Source organism: Dendrobates tinctorius, unplaced genomic scaffold, assembly GCF_039654945.1.
Source record: "Dendrobates tinctorius isolate UK_male_01 unplaced genomic scaffold, ASM3965494v1 ptg000028l, whole genome shotgun sequence".
Classification (NCBI taxonomy): Eukaryota; Metazoa; Chordata; class Amphibia; order Anura; family Dendrobatidae; genus Dendrobates; species Dendrobates tinctorius.
In genome coordinates, this window is record NW_027361696.1 from 79,307,109 (window position 1) to 79,323,497 (window position 16,389).

At 43.5% G+C, this 16,389-nt stretch overlaps 1 protein-coding gene across 2 annotated transcripts in view; it reads left to right on the forward strand.

Annotated features, from left to right (window-relative positions):
• TMC4 (transmembrane channel like 4) overlaps positions 1–16,389 on the forward strand; it is a 67,359-nt gene that overhangs the window by 2,783 nt on the left and 48,187 nt on the right. For both annotated transcript variants that reach the window (XM_073571035.1, XM_073571036.1), the window contains exons 2-6: positions 218–413; positions 1,451–1,599; positions 2,024–2,182; positions 6,448–6,530; positions 10,380–10,525. In XM_073571035.1, coding sequence (XP_073427136.1) covers positions 218–413; positions 1,451–1,599; positions 2,024–2,182; positions 6,448–6,530; positions 10,380–10,525 — 733 coding nt within the window. The remainder of the gene's footprint in view (positions 1–217; positions 414–1,450; positions 1,600–2,023; positions 2,183–6,447; positions 6,531–10,379; positions 10,526–16,389) is intronic.

Below are 16,389 nucleotides of genomic sequence, written 5' to 3' on the forward strand. Positions count from 1 at the left end.
CTTTGGAATGCTACTCATTGACCCACATTTCTAAAAAAAAAAATTAGAAATGGGCTTTAAAATAAAAGTAAACTTAAAAACCCACAGAACTGATTTGTCATCCGTTTTTTTTTCATTTTTGATGACTTTTTTTATTTTTATTCCGCTACTCACAGTTATGGGGTTAATTCTACAAGGGATAAAACATTATCCACAAATGTATGTATGTAATCGGCAGATGTGATGTGGAAGACAGATGAGTCGCCAGAGTCATCACTACGTTACCGGGGTCCTGAACAGCAAACATGGGATGAAACCTTTCCGCCAACAAGGGAGAATGTTCTAGAAGACAAGTGGGTGGATCTGTGGCTGGAGGATGAAAACAAGCCCATAAAAGACCTTTACTGCTCTATGCAGAAGAAGAGAGAAATAAGGTAACTTTTCTACTTGTGTTTTTATTAACATCATTGAGCCAATCATTTTGAATAATAATAATAAAAATATCTTCCGTTTTGTGTCTACAGTTCCTATTCATGCCTATGAGTCTTCATGGTAACTGACCCCAAACTCTTCATGGCCTGAATTTACACTCTCTATTGATGTTCTATATCTAATTTAGCAAAAAGTAAGATGAAAGGTGGAAGGAGGTAACACGTGACTTAACCATTAAAATGTACGACTTGTTCGTTTGTAACCATGGAGACACATAAATCTGCCTAGGAACTGCAGACTTCATTGGTAGGAGATTCATAATTAAGATTACTTCTAGTGTTGCTTTATTTTTATGCATTGGAGCATTAAAGGTAAGCCGTCAACAAAAATGAAAAATTGTTTAAAATCCAGTTTTTGTGTTTAATATATTTTTAAATATTTTTGGAAATTATTTATTTTTTTATTTTACATATCACAATCTGTGTTAAAAATAAAACATTAGAAAGCTTATAATTTCCTCAGTTGCCACTTAGGTTTTTTTTTTTTTTTTTTTTTTAGACTCAACTTTCTGTTGTTTCAGGAAACAACACATGTACATAGCTATAATGTTAAGATGTTGATCCTAGCTTTTGTATTGAAATGTCTAATGAGAATGGGAAAAGGCCATTATGAAGGAAGAGGGAGTAGGGTCAGATTTGACATCGCCTTTTGTGATTGGTGGATCCTGTGTGTAGAGGTGTTACTCGTCATTGTAATCCTGTCTCTGCTGATAAGGAGCCTGCTGAAAACTCTTACTGAAACAACAGGATGTAAAAGTCTAAAACAGCGACACCCGCAACCTCCGATGATCAGCTGTTCCCGGCAATCAGTAGAAAGAATAGTCCATCAGTGTTAAAGTCCCTGACACCCCCTTTATGGTTGGCTGCGGTGTTTAAGCACTAGCCCAATTGCAAGCTCACTAACCAGTGCACCTAAGGCTAAATTCACACATTCATTTGTCATGGTCCAATTTTTTTCCTTGCATATTTGATTTATACAGGAAGAAACAGGAAAGAAAAATTGTGAAGAAGGCAGGATGGGAGTCCTGGAGAGAAGAACACAGAAGATCCAGCAGAAAGTTCAAGAGTGTAACATCGGGTGGTCTACAGTACCTGGTTCTCTGGAAAGGCACCCTGCAAACTATAGGCGGTATGTGGATAATAAGAGGGTATAGCTAATCCAAATATTGCATCTGATGATGACTATAATAGCACTAACATCCTCCATTCATATTACCTGATCCACCCTCATTAATTACACCCTCTCTGCACAGTGACCTCTGTACAGGGCTCGGAGCATACACACAACACTCTTCTATAGTATGCAATGGACATCTCAGGACAATGGACTACTGTGGTCCTGGTCTCTGGGTCTCTGTTGTAAAGCTTATCTCTTAATGCTTAGACAAGGTAGACCGCCTTACATCTACCATGTATGATGATGAAAGCTGCTGTCCTCCTAGGTGACAGAAGGTCCTGGGTGTGACTGCTGCTTACATCACCGTATAGACTGCAAGTATATAAATTTATAAAAATAATGTCTTCATGAAAATATATTTCTCTGTCTTCTACAGGTCAATTTGGAACAGGGATCCAATCATACTTCAGCTTTCTAAGGTTCTTGGTGCTCATGAACTTTGTGACTTTCCTCCTGGTGGCCGGATTCATTGTGATTCCTAACATCATCTTTAATGAATCGGGTTTAGAACAGACTGTTATCTCTAACGGAAGCGGTGAGTTTCTGTAAAGTCTGTGAATGCACTGACATGATACTGTGAAGTCCTGGTTACATGCTATGTTATGAAGTAGAGGTTAGGCTGGGCAGTGTTATCCGTAACCACCAGAGTTCAACGTTCACTGTGGTTTATTGGTCATTGTGGTTTTATCAAATGTTAGATGTGATTTGTTGCTATTTGCAAAAGGCATTGGTGTAACATCTAGGGTAACATGGGTGGAAACTGCTAGCGTCCCACAACTCGGGGGGCTCATCTCCACTCAGACATAAGGTGCAGTCAGTAATAACTATAGATAAAAGAAGTGCCATCTCTGGATTTTCCTGACTGTGTACGGGGTCTTACAGGGGTCATCGGGCTGTCCGGGGGTCTGGCGGGGCTGTCCCGGGGTCTGCCACGGCTGTGCGGGGGATCTACGGGGCTGTGCGGGGGTCATCAGGCTGTCCAGAGGTCTGGCGGGGTTGTCCCGGTGTCTGCCGGGGCTGTGCGGGGGTCATCGAGCTGTCCGGGGGTCTGGTGGGGCTGTCCTGGGGTCTGCCGGGGCTGTGCGGGGAATCTGCGGGGCTGTGCGGGGGCGGGGTCTGCAGGGCTGCAGGCATTGTCCGATGGGATTATGGCTGCTGCACTGACAATGAGTGACACATTAGCCAATGATGGGACAGTAGTAGTCCCATTATCCGGCTAATGTGTTGAATGTAAAACAAAAACATACAGAACATACAACTTATAACATACAGAACATACATATAACATACAACACATAACATAGAGTACATACTTACCAATCACCTAATTCACCAAAGCCCTCATCTCCTTTAATAAAAATAAAATAATAAACCAACCTATACTTACCTTTCTGCCGTAGTCCAATTAATAAAGAGTGTCCCACGGCGATTTCTCCTATAGAACAGTGAGATCAGGTGATGTCACTGCTCTACAGGGGCTCCAGCGATGAAATGACAGGTGGAGGTAATCCTCCACTGTGTATCCCATCGCCACCGGGAAAGACGTCCCGTAACCCTAACCCTAATTCTTACGCAGCATTGCTGTAAAGTGAGACCCTGAACTCAGGTAACCTCAGTGATGCACTGCAGGAGGCATTATCTCCTGTCAGTTCATCACTGGGAGGCCCTATAGAGCAGTGGCATCACCTGATGTCACTGTTCTGTAGGGGAGAACGTCGTGGTATTAATTGGACTGCGTCGGACAGGGAGTATACGGTTGGTTTATTTTTTTACTTTTTATTATAGGAGACCGAGGGCGTCGCTTGGATCTGGGAGTGCAATAAAAATATGAAAACTGTGTTGTGTTTTATTTCATTAAAATACTTTATTCTTATGTGTGTGTGTTTTTTTAACCCTTTCAAAAGATTAATAATGGATAGGTGTCTTATTGACGACTCTCCATTATTAACTGGGCTTAATGTCACCTAACAATAGCAAGATGACATTAACCCCTTATTACCCCATATCCCACCGCTACACGGGAGTGGGAAGAAAGGGGCTAAGTGCCAGAATGGGCGCATCTTAAATATGTGCCATTCCTGGGGCGGCTGCAGGCTGGTATTTGTAGCTGGGGAGGGGACCAATATCCATTGCCCCTTCCTAGGCTATGAACATAAGGTCGCAGCTGTCTGCATAGCCTTTCCCCCTATTTTAGTAGCCAGTAAAGGCTATGCAGACAGCTGTGGGCTGATACTCATAGCCTGGGAAGAGGCCATGGGTATTACCCCCTTCCCAGGCTACAAATATTGACCCCCGGCCGTCTGCTTTCCCCCTCTAGCACAGAAAATTGCGCGGGAGCCCACGCCATTTTTTTTTTTATAATGAAACATATTGTTTATTAATAAACATGGATATGGATACACCTATGGAAATATCTATAGATATATCTATGGATACATCTATGGATATATGTATAGATATATCTATGGATATATCTATGGAAATATCTATAGATATATCTATGGAAATATCTATGGATATGTCTATGGATATACAGTATGTATAGATATATGTATATATATATCTATGGATATATCTCTGGAACTATCTATAGATATATCTATTGAAATATCTATGGATATGTCTATGGAAATATCTATGGATATAGCTATGGAAATATCTGTATACAGTATATCAATGGAAATATCCATAGATATATCTATGGATATATCTATGAAAATATCTATGGATATATCTATGGAAATAGCTATAGATCTATCTATGGAAATATCTATAGTTATATCTATGGAAATAGCTATGGATATATCTATGAAAATATCTATGGATATATCTATGGAAAAATCTATGGATATATCTATGGAAATATCTATGGATATACTGTATCTATGGATAGATAGATAGATATATCTTTCTATCCCATATCTATCTATCTACAGTATCTATCTACGGTATCTATCCAATATCTATCTATTATCTATCTATTATCGTCTATCTGTGTGTGTAATGGAGTGTGCGTTGGACAAATGTAAAAGAGGAGGTTGGACAGAAATGACATCACAAATCTTTTTTTTTTTGTTAAATAACGTATCTCTTTATTTAGCTTACAAAAACGCATACAAATCTGCAGACAAAACCGCACTGAAAAAAATGCATCAAATCCGCGGCAAAAAACGCACCTGCGGTTTCTGCCAAGAGATACGGATCTTGTGCGGAAAAATCCACTGGAGAATCTGCACTGTGTGCACAAACCCTAAATGCATTAATCAGTTTAATTTAGTGCAGACAATCCAAATAAATAAACGCCTCCCCCCCAGTGATCATTAGTTTACAACAGAGCTGCTGTGCACATTTAACCTCTTACAATCCGTGTTACTGACGAAGGTCAATATGACAGAAATTTGTACTGGTCCAGGACTGCACAAGGAAGGGGTGATGGCTGGTGTGCACCAATGCGGGAGCCTTATCTGACCTGGACCTTGCGGGCAACACCGCCTATACTTCCCTGATTGCAACTTTTATAGTTTTATATGCATTAATATTATTTCGCTTGCTGCAGGTACATAGTATTGTAGTTGCATAAAGGCTTGTACGTAACTGCTGGCACCAAATCAGGGCCGACACAAGGATCATTGTATCCAGGAACTAAACCATTTATTCTAGGCAAATACGATATTATGCAAATCTGTTTCCAATAAAGTCACAATAAGCCACAATATATGTAGCGGAAAAACAAAACTACTGTGTTATTTCTTGAGGTTTGAGGAAACCCTATGCAAAAACTGATAAGTTTTACATGAGTTTCCTTTAACAGCAAATCTGTCACAACATTTATCAATACAAACTGCACACATGATTAAAAAAAAAAATAGACCTGGTGAGAATGGTGTACTTCCTTTGGAAATTCTATCTCAGAATGACTTTAAAAATCATTTTATAATCCAGCCATAGAGTGAAAGAGCTCATGAGTCCAAGTGTATTCAATATCCTCCTACCTAGCCTGACTGACAGCTGCAGCTTGTACTTAGCGGTGTGAGATCTCAGCAGCAGGGAGGAGGGACGCTGAATAACCAGTTATGTCACGCGCTGCTCGTGCCCCAGCACAATGAAGTCTGCTGCAGACTTCTGTGCCAGCTATAGAGGAGGACTCCACATGTTGTGGGAGTGGGGTAAGATGTGAATAATTGTTTGTTTGATTTGAAAATGTGCTGGAAAAGGAAGGAAGGGACCCAGGATGGGGGCATTATACCAGGAAGGGGCCCAGGAAGGGGGCATTATACCAGGAAGGGGCCCAGGATGGGGGACATTATACCAGGAAGGGGCCCAGGATGGGGGACATTATACCAGGAAGGGGCCCAGGATGGGGGACATTATACCAGGAAGGGGCACAGGATGAGCAACATAATACCAGGAAGGGGCACAGGATGGGGGACATTATACCAGGAAGGGGGCCAAGATGGGGGACATTGTTATGGTATCTGGCCCAGGATGGGAGACAATATTACTGGAATGGAGCAAGAAGAGGGATATTATTACTAGGAGAGACAAGGATGGGGAACATTATTACTGGAGGGGGCCAGGATGGGGGACATTATTTACTGGAAGGAGCCAACATGCAGATGGTAGCCCAGGACCAAATTTTGTACCGGGGCCCATCGGACTCTTGTTACATCACTGTCTAAGTGATCTACAGTATTTAGTAATGCAGTGCAGTATGTATAGTGAAATCTAGATGCAGGCTCCTGTGCACATTATATTCATGTCTGATGTATTTACAAGCAAGTTTTTCTTTTTTCTTTTTAGATATTTGCTTTTACAAGTACAATCCAAATCCACAAGGACTAGAGAGATTTTACATCTTCATCATGGACACCCTAATGGGAACGGTGAGAGTAAAAACAGATGATATTTAAAGTGCTTCATGTGACATGGTGTCTATTTTTTTCTATGTCAATTTTTAACCCCTTCCTGACACAGTCAATTTTTATTTTTGCTTTTTCTTCCTCTTCTTCGAAGAGAGACAAATTGTATTTTTGAATGACACTATACATTTTACCCTACAATGTACTGAAGAACAGGAAAAACATTCCAAGCGCAGTGAAATTGCGAGAAAAAAAATGCAATTTCAACGTAGATTTTTGGGAGTGGCTTCTATTTTCAAAACACCGTTCACTATGTGGTAAATGTAACCTGGAATCATGATTCTCCAGGTCAGTGTGATTACGGTAATACCAGACATATTTAGAGTTTTTATTTTAGAATTTTAGTGAAATTTGTAAAAAGATTTTTTTTTTCTGTCGCCATTTTCTGAGACCCATTTTTTATTATTTTTACAATGAATGAGGTATTTGAAAACTTTTTTTTTTGGGTGGGGTGAGACAAGCTGACGTTTTATTGATATTGTCTTGGCTTACGTGCAATGTTTTGATAAGTTTATATTGTACATTCTGGCATTTTGAATTTTTTTTTTCACCAAAGTATTTATCATACAGCTTAAATTACTTTAGATTTTGATAGAGCCGACTTTCACAGATGCGTCGATGCTAAATCTGTTTATATTTTTAGCAGCCAATAAACAACAAAAAAGGGTAAAATGGGGAAGGTTTGTTCATGGATCTTTGTAAGCTCGGATATTCCAAGTCACTTTACGTGGGTTGACTTTGTAGATCTTCAAGTATTTCACGTGGGTTGACTGGGTAGATCTTCAAGTATTTCATGTGGGTTGACTGGGTAGATCTTCAAGTATTTCATGTGGGTTGACTGGGTAGATTTTTAAGTATTTCATGGGGGTTGACTTTGAAGATCTTCAAGTATTTCATGTGAGTTGACTGGGTAGGTCTTCAAGTATTTCACCTGTGTTGACTGGGTAGATCTTCAAGTATTTCCCTTTCCAAGTACCAAGTTGTGTTATGGAAGTGTTTTTTGATCTTCTTCTGGACTTTAGAGGGCAAGATGGCTGTAAGACTTTCCCATGTGCTGAAGAACTTTTCCCACTAGATGGGTCCTCCACTGAATCCATTTGAAAGCAAATAGAAAGTTTTCCTAGAAAAAATGTATAAGGTGGTCAATGGGGGGGTGGAGTATCCAAGTCTAGAGGAACCCTTATTTTGCAGCCACTGAGACTAAACCCCCCATACACTCGCAGTATTTCGGCCAGCAGCTGTCTCTCCCAACTCCTCCATACAAAGGGATGCTAACTCTGCTGTGCGCTCCTCCAGGGACGGCTTATCTCAGTGAGAACCAAAGGATAGTCAGTCCAAAATGTGGACGTGCCAGATCCTTATCTTCTCACTAAGCAATTTATCCAGGGTCACTATTTGCAATACTCTGTCAGCCAAACCCTCGATATCGGCGGGTTTGGTAGACATTAGTCTGAGTATACAGGGTTAAGTGCCAAAGTGTTCTAGAGCCTTTGTGGCATTTGTATTTCCTAGGGCCACTCATCTGAATAGGCCCAATAGCATATCAAAGGGCACAAAGGTGGGTAAGTTGTTTCAAGACTAAAGCCCCAATTCGTCAAAGCTTTTTCACCAGAAAACCGGTGTAAAAAACTTTGAAAAGTCGCAATTTTTTACACAACTTTTAACTCTTGGCATTTACAGGTCATTTTCGCCCAGTTTCAACAAAGTGAGTGAAGCGTGGAGACCCCCACTCATCAAATTTGTAACGAGTGCGGCACACTGACCAAGCTTTTGTGGAGTGGTGTCAGAGGAACCACCTTAGAATTAATTCCGGGAAGACCAAGGAATTGGTGGTGGACTTTCGCAAGGGAAAAAATCCACCAGTAGTGGTGAACATTCAGGGAAATTACATTGAGATAGTCGATACCTATAAGTACCTTGGTGTGATCCTCAATAATAAGCTTGACTGGGCCCATCACTTGGATGCAGTGTACAGGAAGGGCCACAGTAGGCTTTATCTGCTCAGAAGGCTGAGAGCCTTCGGAGTTAGGGGGGCACTCCATGCATCCTTCTTCAACTCTGTTGTGGCGTCAGTCATCTTCTTTGGTGTGGCGTGCTGGGGTAGTGGCATATCAACCAGGGACAGGAATAGGCTGGACAAACTGATTAGAAGGGCCAGCTCTGTCCTGGGATGCCCCCTTGATCCAGTTCAGGAAGTAGGCGACAGGAGGATACTGGCCAAGGTGAGCTACATGGTGCAGAATGATTCCCATCCCATGCATGAGACAGTGACAAAGATGTGCGGTACTGTCAGTGACCGGCTACTTCATCCTAAATGTGAGAGGGAGCGCTATCGAAAGTCCTTCCTTCCTGCTGCAGTTAGGCTGTATAACCAGCACTGTCCAAAACGGTGAACTGATAGATCCAAAGTTGTGATAATCCGATTATATCTTTTTTTTTTTTTTTTTCGTATATGTACCTACCTACTGTCAATGTAATGCCTTTATGCATCTGTATCTGTACTTGTTCCTGCCTTGCTGCTGTAATACTCTGAATTTCCCCATGGTGGGACGATTAAAGGATTATCTTATTACTTTATCATATATAGGCTTATACCGAAATGCAGTTGTTCTTCTCCACTGCTAAAAGTCCAAACTATATAATAAATGGAAAAAAAACATTCAGTCTGTTGTAATAGTTTCTTTTATGTTTATATTTTAATCTTTTACATTAACCTCAGAATATAGTCATAGAATCAATATTCATCATAGTCACCATAGTGAATAAAGGACTCCGACTTCTGTACATCCAGTCCTATTGCTCCAGGCAACAGCCACCAAGTGGAAGCAGGGACGCTGTCTGACGGACCGGACTCTGCTCCTGCGGCAATGTTTTGGGGCACGTTCCCTTCCTCAGGCGTCTTTGCCTTTCTTTTTGTGTCTTTTTGAGCATTATCTCAGCGTTTCTGCTTGAAAAATCCCTAGTGGTGTCTTCATTGTTGAATGGAGTTAAAAAAAAAATGTGGAAAAACCCAAGTAAAAGATAAAAAAAAAGTCAAGACTAGAGTTGAGTGAATTTTTCAAAATTCGGTTCCATTTACGATCGGCGGCGAATATTGTATTTGCCATTTTCGCCAAACGTCATTGGAGTCAATGGGAGTAGAAATGGCCAAATATTTTAGGAACGATCATCAAACATAAAATATGAAAGAGTTTTCTTCTTGAAAAACTTTATGGGCTCACCTACCTGGACATGACATTGCGTGCACCTACCATAAGGATAGGACAGGGTCTAGTTTTAGGTCTGCTGTTGGACAATTAACAAAGGACTCTTCTTTATGGATGGTGGAAGATCTCCCTAAGGAAAGAGCAAGAGATTGGGTAAAGAGAGTTAAGCAAGCGTCATACGACCGTAGATTCTGTCATCCGAGAGAATCGGGTCAATTATGCTAATCATACTCTGATCAGAGTGCGGTCAGAATGTTTTCAGCGTGTAATCGGCGTGTGATCAGAGTGTAATCAGCGTGAATATCAGATCAAATTGAGAAATTTTTTTTCCTCGCACAGGCTGTGCACAAGGAAAAAATGGACACGTGCACAGCCCCATAGAATAACGCTGGTCCAATTGTGACCCAATATTTTGTTGAATCGCGCTCGGACCAATAATACGGTCGTCTGCACCCGTGCTTAAGGTGAGTACATCTGATCGGGTAGTATGGATCCTGTTACCTGACAGTAAAATAATGCATATTGATGGAAGTTAAAAAAAACTAATAATTTGTGTCTTTTTGGAGTTTCCACACTAGTCACTCTCCTTTATTTTCCTTTCCTCCAGGGTTTTATGGAGTTCACGTACATGTTTTATGGATACTACAAGAACACATCTGTAAATCTGGTTGCTTTTTCCTATAACATTCCTCTGGCTTATCTCGTAACGACTCTGATTTACTTTCTTCTCAGTCTGTTGTGGATTGTGATCAGGTAAGAAAAGAAAAGGCGGCACAAAGAACACATTGTCAGGAACACCGCACTGAACTTGCTCACTGAGCCAGTGCGCGTGTCCTGAGTACAAAAACTATGCACAAAAATACCTGTGGAGCGGGGCAGCAGTGGTGATGATGCATGCTCCAGGCTCACAGGACCTGAAGCATGTGACTGCTGAGGGCGTGGTCTAAACTCCAGAGAGCTAGGAGCTGAGGAAAACTCCTAAAAGGGTAACTACTTGACAATGTTACCAAAGGGCATAGACAGAGACAGAAACCAGATCAAGCCGGGGTCAAAGCACGAGATAGCAATACAGTACCAAAGGGTTAGACAGAATGGATAGTCAGGACGTAGCAATAGATCAGAAAACCAGAACGGGCAATAGACGGTACAATAGGGACAAACTGTAACGGAGTAACGATAGCCAAGCCAGGAGGTCAGAACCAGAGACGACAATAGTATCAAAACGAGAGACGGAGTACAGTGTGAGGGGACAGACCGGATCATACACGGGAAGCAAACAAGCAATGCAGTATACACGCACACCAGGGGGTCAGACACACAGCCAGAATAACAGTATAGCTGACAGAGAACCCTGGTAAAGAGTGGCCCCCAGGCTTGTCTAGGTATCTGGCGTGGAAAGCACGCACCAGACGATCGGCATGCACCAAACTGGCCGGAACCCATGACCGATCCTCCAGAGAGTACCCCTTCCAGTGTATCAGATACTGGAGTCTCCGGCGCACCCACTGGGAGCCAACAATGCGCCCTACTTCATACTCCAGCTGCCCCTATACCAGCAATGGCGGAGTATTGGATGAGGAATCCTCTGTCACTGTCCCCACAGGCACAAGGACCTGTGGAAGACATCAGAAATTTTAAAGGAGGCGGGCAGCTGCAGTCGGTAGGCTACTGGGTTAACAACCTCCACAACTTTGTATGGGCCAATAAACTTGGGGCCCAGCTTTATAGATGGTATCTTAAGCTTGATATTGCGGGTGGATAGCCACACCTTCTCCCCTCCGGCAAATGCTCAACCTGGCCCCCTCCTCCTGTCAGCAAACCGCTTATAGCTTTCCTGGGTCTTGGAAATATTCCTCTGAACCTCCCTCCAAAGAATTCTAAGACGTTGTGTTGCACCCTCAGCTCCAGGACAACCTGAATCCATGCGGGAAAACTGTCCAAAATGTGGGTTAAACCCATAGTTGATCAGAAAGGGAGACTTCCCAGTAGATTGACTCACACGACTGTTGAATGCAAACTCTGCCATGGGCAATACCTCACACCAGTCCTCCTGCCTGGAAGAGGCCAAGCATCTCAGAATCTGCTCCAAAGATTGGTTCGTGCGCTCTGTCTGTCCATTAGACTGTGGGTGATAGGCAGAGGAGAAGGACAATGAAATCCCCAGCTTTTTGCAAAAAGCCCTCCAGAACCTGGCCACAAACTGTACCCTTCTGTCTGACACCACATTCATAGGCACTCCATGCAACCGAATTATATGCTGAATAAATAAACGGGCCAGGGTTTCAGCAGATGGTAACGCGGAGAGAGGTACAAAGTGGGCTTGTTTTGAAAACCTATCCACCACCACCCATATCACCGAGTTGCCCCTGGAAGGAGGAAGATTTGTGATAAAATCCATGGACAAATGTGTCCATGGTCTATCCGGAATTGGCAAAGGCATCAACTCCCCGGCCGGCCGGAACTGAGAACTTTTAGAACGAGCGCACACCCCACATACAGTCACAAACTTTTTAATATCTGTTACCATAGAGGGCCACCAGAAACCCCTCACAATTCCCCCCCCCCGGGTAGCTGCAATCCCAGGATGAGTACTCAACATAGAATCGTGAAATTCCTGCATAAGTCCGAGATGGAAACGTTCCGGTACAAACAATTTACCCAGGAGTTTACCACCTGGAGCCCGAGCCTGGGCCTCCAAAATCTCTCTCTGTAACTCAGATGAGATTCCGGCCACCACTACTCCTGGCTGAAGAATGGAGGAGGGAGGTTCTGGAGGCGACACCGAATCAAAGCTTTAGGATAAGGCATCAGCCTTGATGTTTTTAGATCCTGGGCGGAATGTGATGGTAAACTGAAATCGAGAAAAGAAAGCGCCCACCGAGCCTGTCTGGGGGTCAATCTCTTGGCAGACTCGATATAGGCCAAATTTTTGTGATCAGTGATGACTGTAATGGGATGAACGGCCCCCTCCTGTAAATGCCTCCATTGTTCAAAAGCCAACTTTACTGCCAACAACTCCCTATTACCGACATCGTAATTTCTCTCGGCAGAGGAAAATTTTTTAGAGAAGAAGGCGCAAGGCCTCAGATTAGTAAGGGTAGAAGGGCCCTGAGACAAAACTGCCCCCACCCCTTTTTCCGAGGCGCAAATCTCCACGACAAAAGGTCTTGACGGGTCGGGTTGTACCAATACAGGGGCTGAAGAAAAGCATTTTTTTAATGTCATGAAAGAATTTTTTGCAGCTACAGACCAATTCTTTACATCAGCTCCCTTGAGAGTGAGGTCCGTTAGAGGCTTTACCACCTGCGAGAAGCCCTTAATAAATTTCCTATAGAAGTTAGCAAGGCCCAAAAATCGCTGCAACCCTTTCAAGTCATGAGGCTGCATCCAATCCGTAACAGCCTGGACCTTCTTAGGATCCATGCGGAACCCCTCCCCTGACACAATCAAACCTAGAAAGGATAATTCTTGCATGAAGAATGAGCATTTTTCCAACTTGGCATACAAATGATTCTCCCTCAGTCTCATGAGAACCATCCGCAAATGGTGCAATTGAGATTGACTGTCCACCGAGTACACCAAAATGTCATCCAAATAGATAACCACAAAATGACCAATTAAATAAGAGAAAATTACATTAATAAAATTCTGAAAAACAGCAGGAGCATTGGTGAGACCAAAGGGCATAACCAAGTTTTCAAACAGCCCTTCAGTCGTCAGGAATGCTGTTTTCCATTCATCCCCTTCCCGGACTCTTAGAAGGTTATATGCCACACGTAAATCCAGTTTGGAGAACCACTTGGCCCCGGTGAGTTGGTTACATAGATCAGGAATTAGGGCGAGAGGGTATGTATTTTTCACAGTAATTTTGTTTAATTCCCGAAAGTCGAGGCACGGCCGCAAACCACCATCTTTTTTCTTAACAAAAAAGAAGCCCGCCGCCACAGGTGAAACAGAAGGCCTAATATGCCCTTTGCGGAGACTCTCGGTAATGTACTCCTTCATGGCTAGATGTTCGGGCCCGGACAAATTGAACAGGCGAGCCTTGGGTAACTTGGCTCCAGGGACTAGATTAATGGCACAATCAAAGGGTCTATGTGGTGGTAGCGCCTCAGCCTCACTTTCGGAAAATACGTCTTCAAAATCTTTCAAGTACTCCGGAATACCTTCCAGACCGACAGGCACTGACACAGATTTTACAGGGGTGACAAGAGTTGTCAAGTTACAACATAGACCGTTAGCCATACAACCCCACTGAATGTTCTCCCCCGTAACCCAGTCAATAGTAGGATTGAAGCCAAGGCATACTCAGTACCAGTCCAGCCGGCAGATTATTTAGAACAAAACACCTTAATTTTTCCACGTGAGTGGAACCCACTTTCAGAGGAAATGTATCAGTCATGAAACAAATTCACTCCCGGGTGATAGGAGAAGAATCAATTGCCACAATTTTAACAGGATCTTTTAAGCTGACTGTCCCTGTCTTATGAAAAGTCACAACTTTGGCATCGATCAGATTAATAGAAGAACCACAGTCAACAAAGGCGGTAGTCACAACCGGACCGCCTGTAAGATCTAGTTCCACTGGAAGCAGAATTTTGGTAAGCGAGGAAAAAGGTACCTGGGAGTCTGGGCAACCTTCCCGATTGTTAACCAGACTCAGTCGTTTTCCTGACGGCTTCACTGAAGAAGGGCAAGAAGGACAGTTCCTTCTCCAATGTCCAGAGGATCCACAGTAAAAGCACAGTTGGTTGTTTCTACGGCGTCTCCTCTCTTTTTCCTTCAATGGCGTGGCACCAACCTCCATGGGCTCGGGACTAGATGCAGAGTTTCTCAGGTTGGAGAATAAAGGGGTCTCCTGCAGCATGACCCCTCTCGCCCGCAGCCTACGGTCCATGCGGACAGCCTAGATCATAGCGTCCTCCAAAGAATCCGGTGGAGGATGAAGGGCCAGGGCATCTTTCAAACATTCGGACAGGCCTCTACAGAACAAACACCGGAGGGCAGCATCATCCCAGGAGACCTCTGAACTCAGAGCAGAACCACTCAGCTGAGTGTTTACCTTGGCACACATTCATCACCATACCCTCGGCTAGACTCACACGATCGGGTTCATCGTAGATGCACCTGAGTGCCTCGAAAAATGCATTCACTGACATTCTCTCAGGGGAGGTAGGGGGAAGGGAAAAAGCCCAAGCCTGAGGGGAGCCCCTTAACAAAGACATAATGACCCCAACCCTCTGACTCTCATCCCCAGAGGAGCGTGTCCTTAACGAAAAGAAGAGTTTGCACCCCTCCATAAAAACCTTAAATGTTTTTTTATCCCCAGAGAAAAAGTCAGGCAATTTAACAGGTGATTCAGGGGAGATTAAGAAAACATCTGTGGTACCCTCACCCCGGGCCCCAGAAGGAAAAGAACCCTGCATGGCATCAACAACCTCCCTCTGAACCTGTTGCTGTGACTGAGCCAGGGTTCACTGCTCCACAGACAGGTTTTGCATCATTTGAGTGAGGCTATTCACTTGCTCAGAGAGAGCATGCAGCGGATCCATGATTCAAGGAAAAAGAAGTGCAAACCTCGTTAAAATGTTTAGGGTCAGCTATAATGTCAGGAACACCGCACTGCACTTGCTTACTGAGCCAGTGCGCGTGTCCTGAGCACAAAAACTATGCACAAAAATACCTGTGGAGCGGGGCAGCAGTGGTGACGATGCATGCTCCAGGCTCACAGGACCTGAAGCATGTGACTGCTGAGGGCGTGGTCTAAACTCCAGAGAGCTAGGAGCTGAGGAAAACTTCCAAACGGGTAACTACTGGACAATGTTACCAAAGGGCTTAGACAGAGACAGAAACCAGATCAAGTCAGGGTCAAAGCACGAGATAGCAATACAGTACCAAAGGGTTAGACAGAATGGATAGTCAGGACGTAGCAATAGATCAGAAAACCAGAACGGGCAATAGACGGTACAATAGGGACAAACTGTAACAGAGTAACGATAGCCAAGCCAGGAGGTCAGAACCAGAGACGACAATAGTACCAAAACGAGAGACGGAGTACAGAGTAGGGGACAGACCGGGTCATACATGGGAAGCAAACAAGCAATGCAGTATACACCCACACCAGGGGGTCAGACACACAGCCAGAATAACAGTATAGCTGACAGAGAACCCTGGTAAAGAGTGAGTATAAATACCCCTCCCAGACCCAGAAAGAGGCCACGTACACTTAACCCTGTTAGTGCAGGGCAAGAACCCTGTCCAAACCATGACACACATTTAATTTCCACCCACTCAAGTATATGGGGTTAATCTGCCATACCAGACACAACCCATATACAAGGCACTGTGAGAAAAAAACAAGCCCCATCCTGTAATCCTGGACAACCTGTTTAATTACATATTTATAAGACACAAATTGTTTTATTACGCTCAATTGACAAAGGACAGGCTACCATTTACTGACTAAAGTCTACTGGTCGGTTTCTGGACCATTAGTGGCAGATTTTTACTGAATCACTGTATCCAGCGTATTGTGCTTGGTGGTGTATGGCTACCATGAAGCTCCCAGCGGGGGTGCAGTGTTTGTGCTGATGATATTATCAGAGGAGGTCTGGACT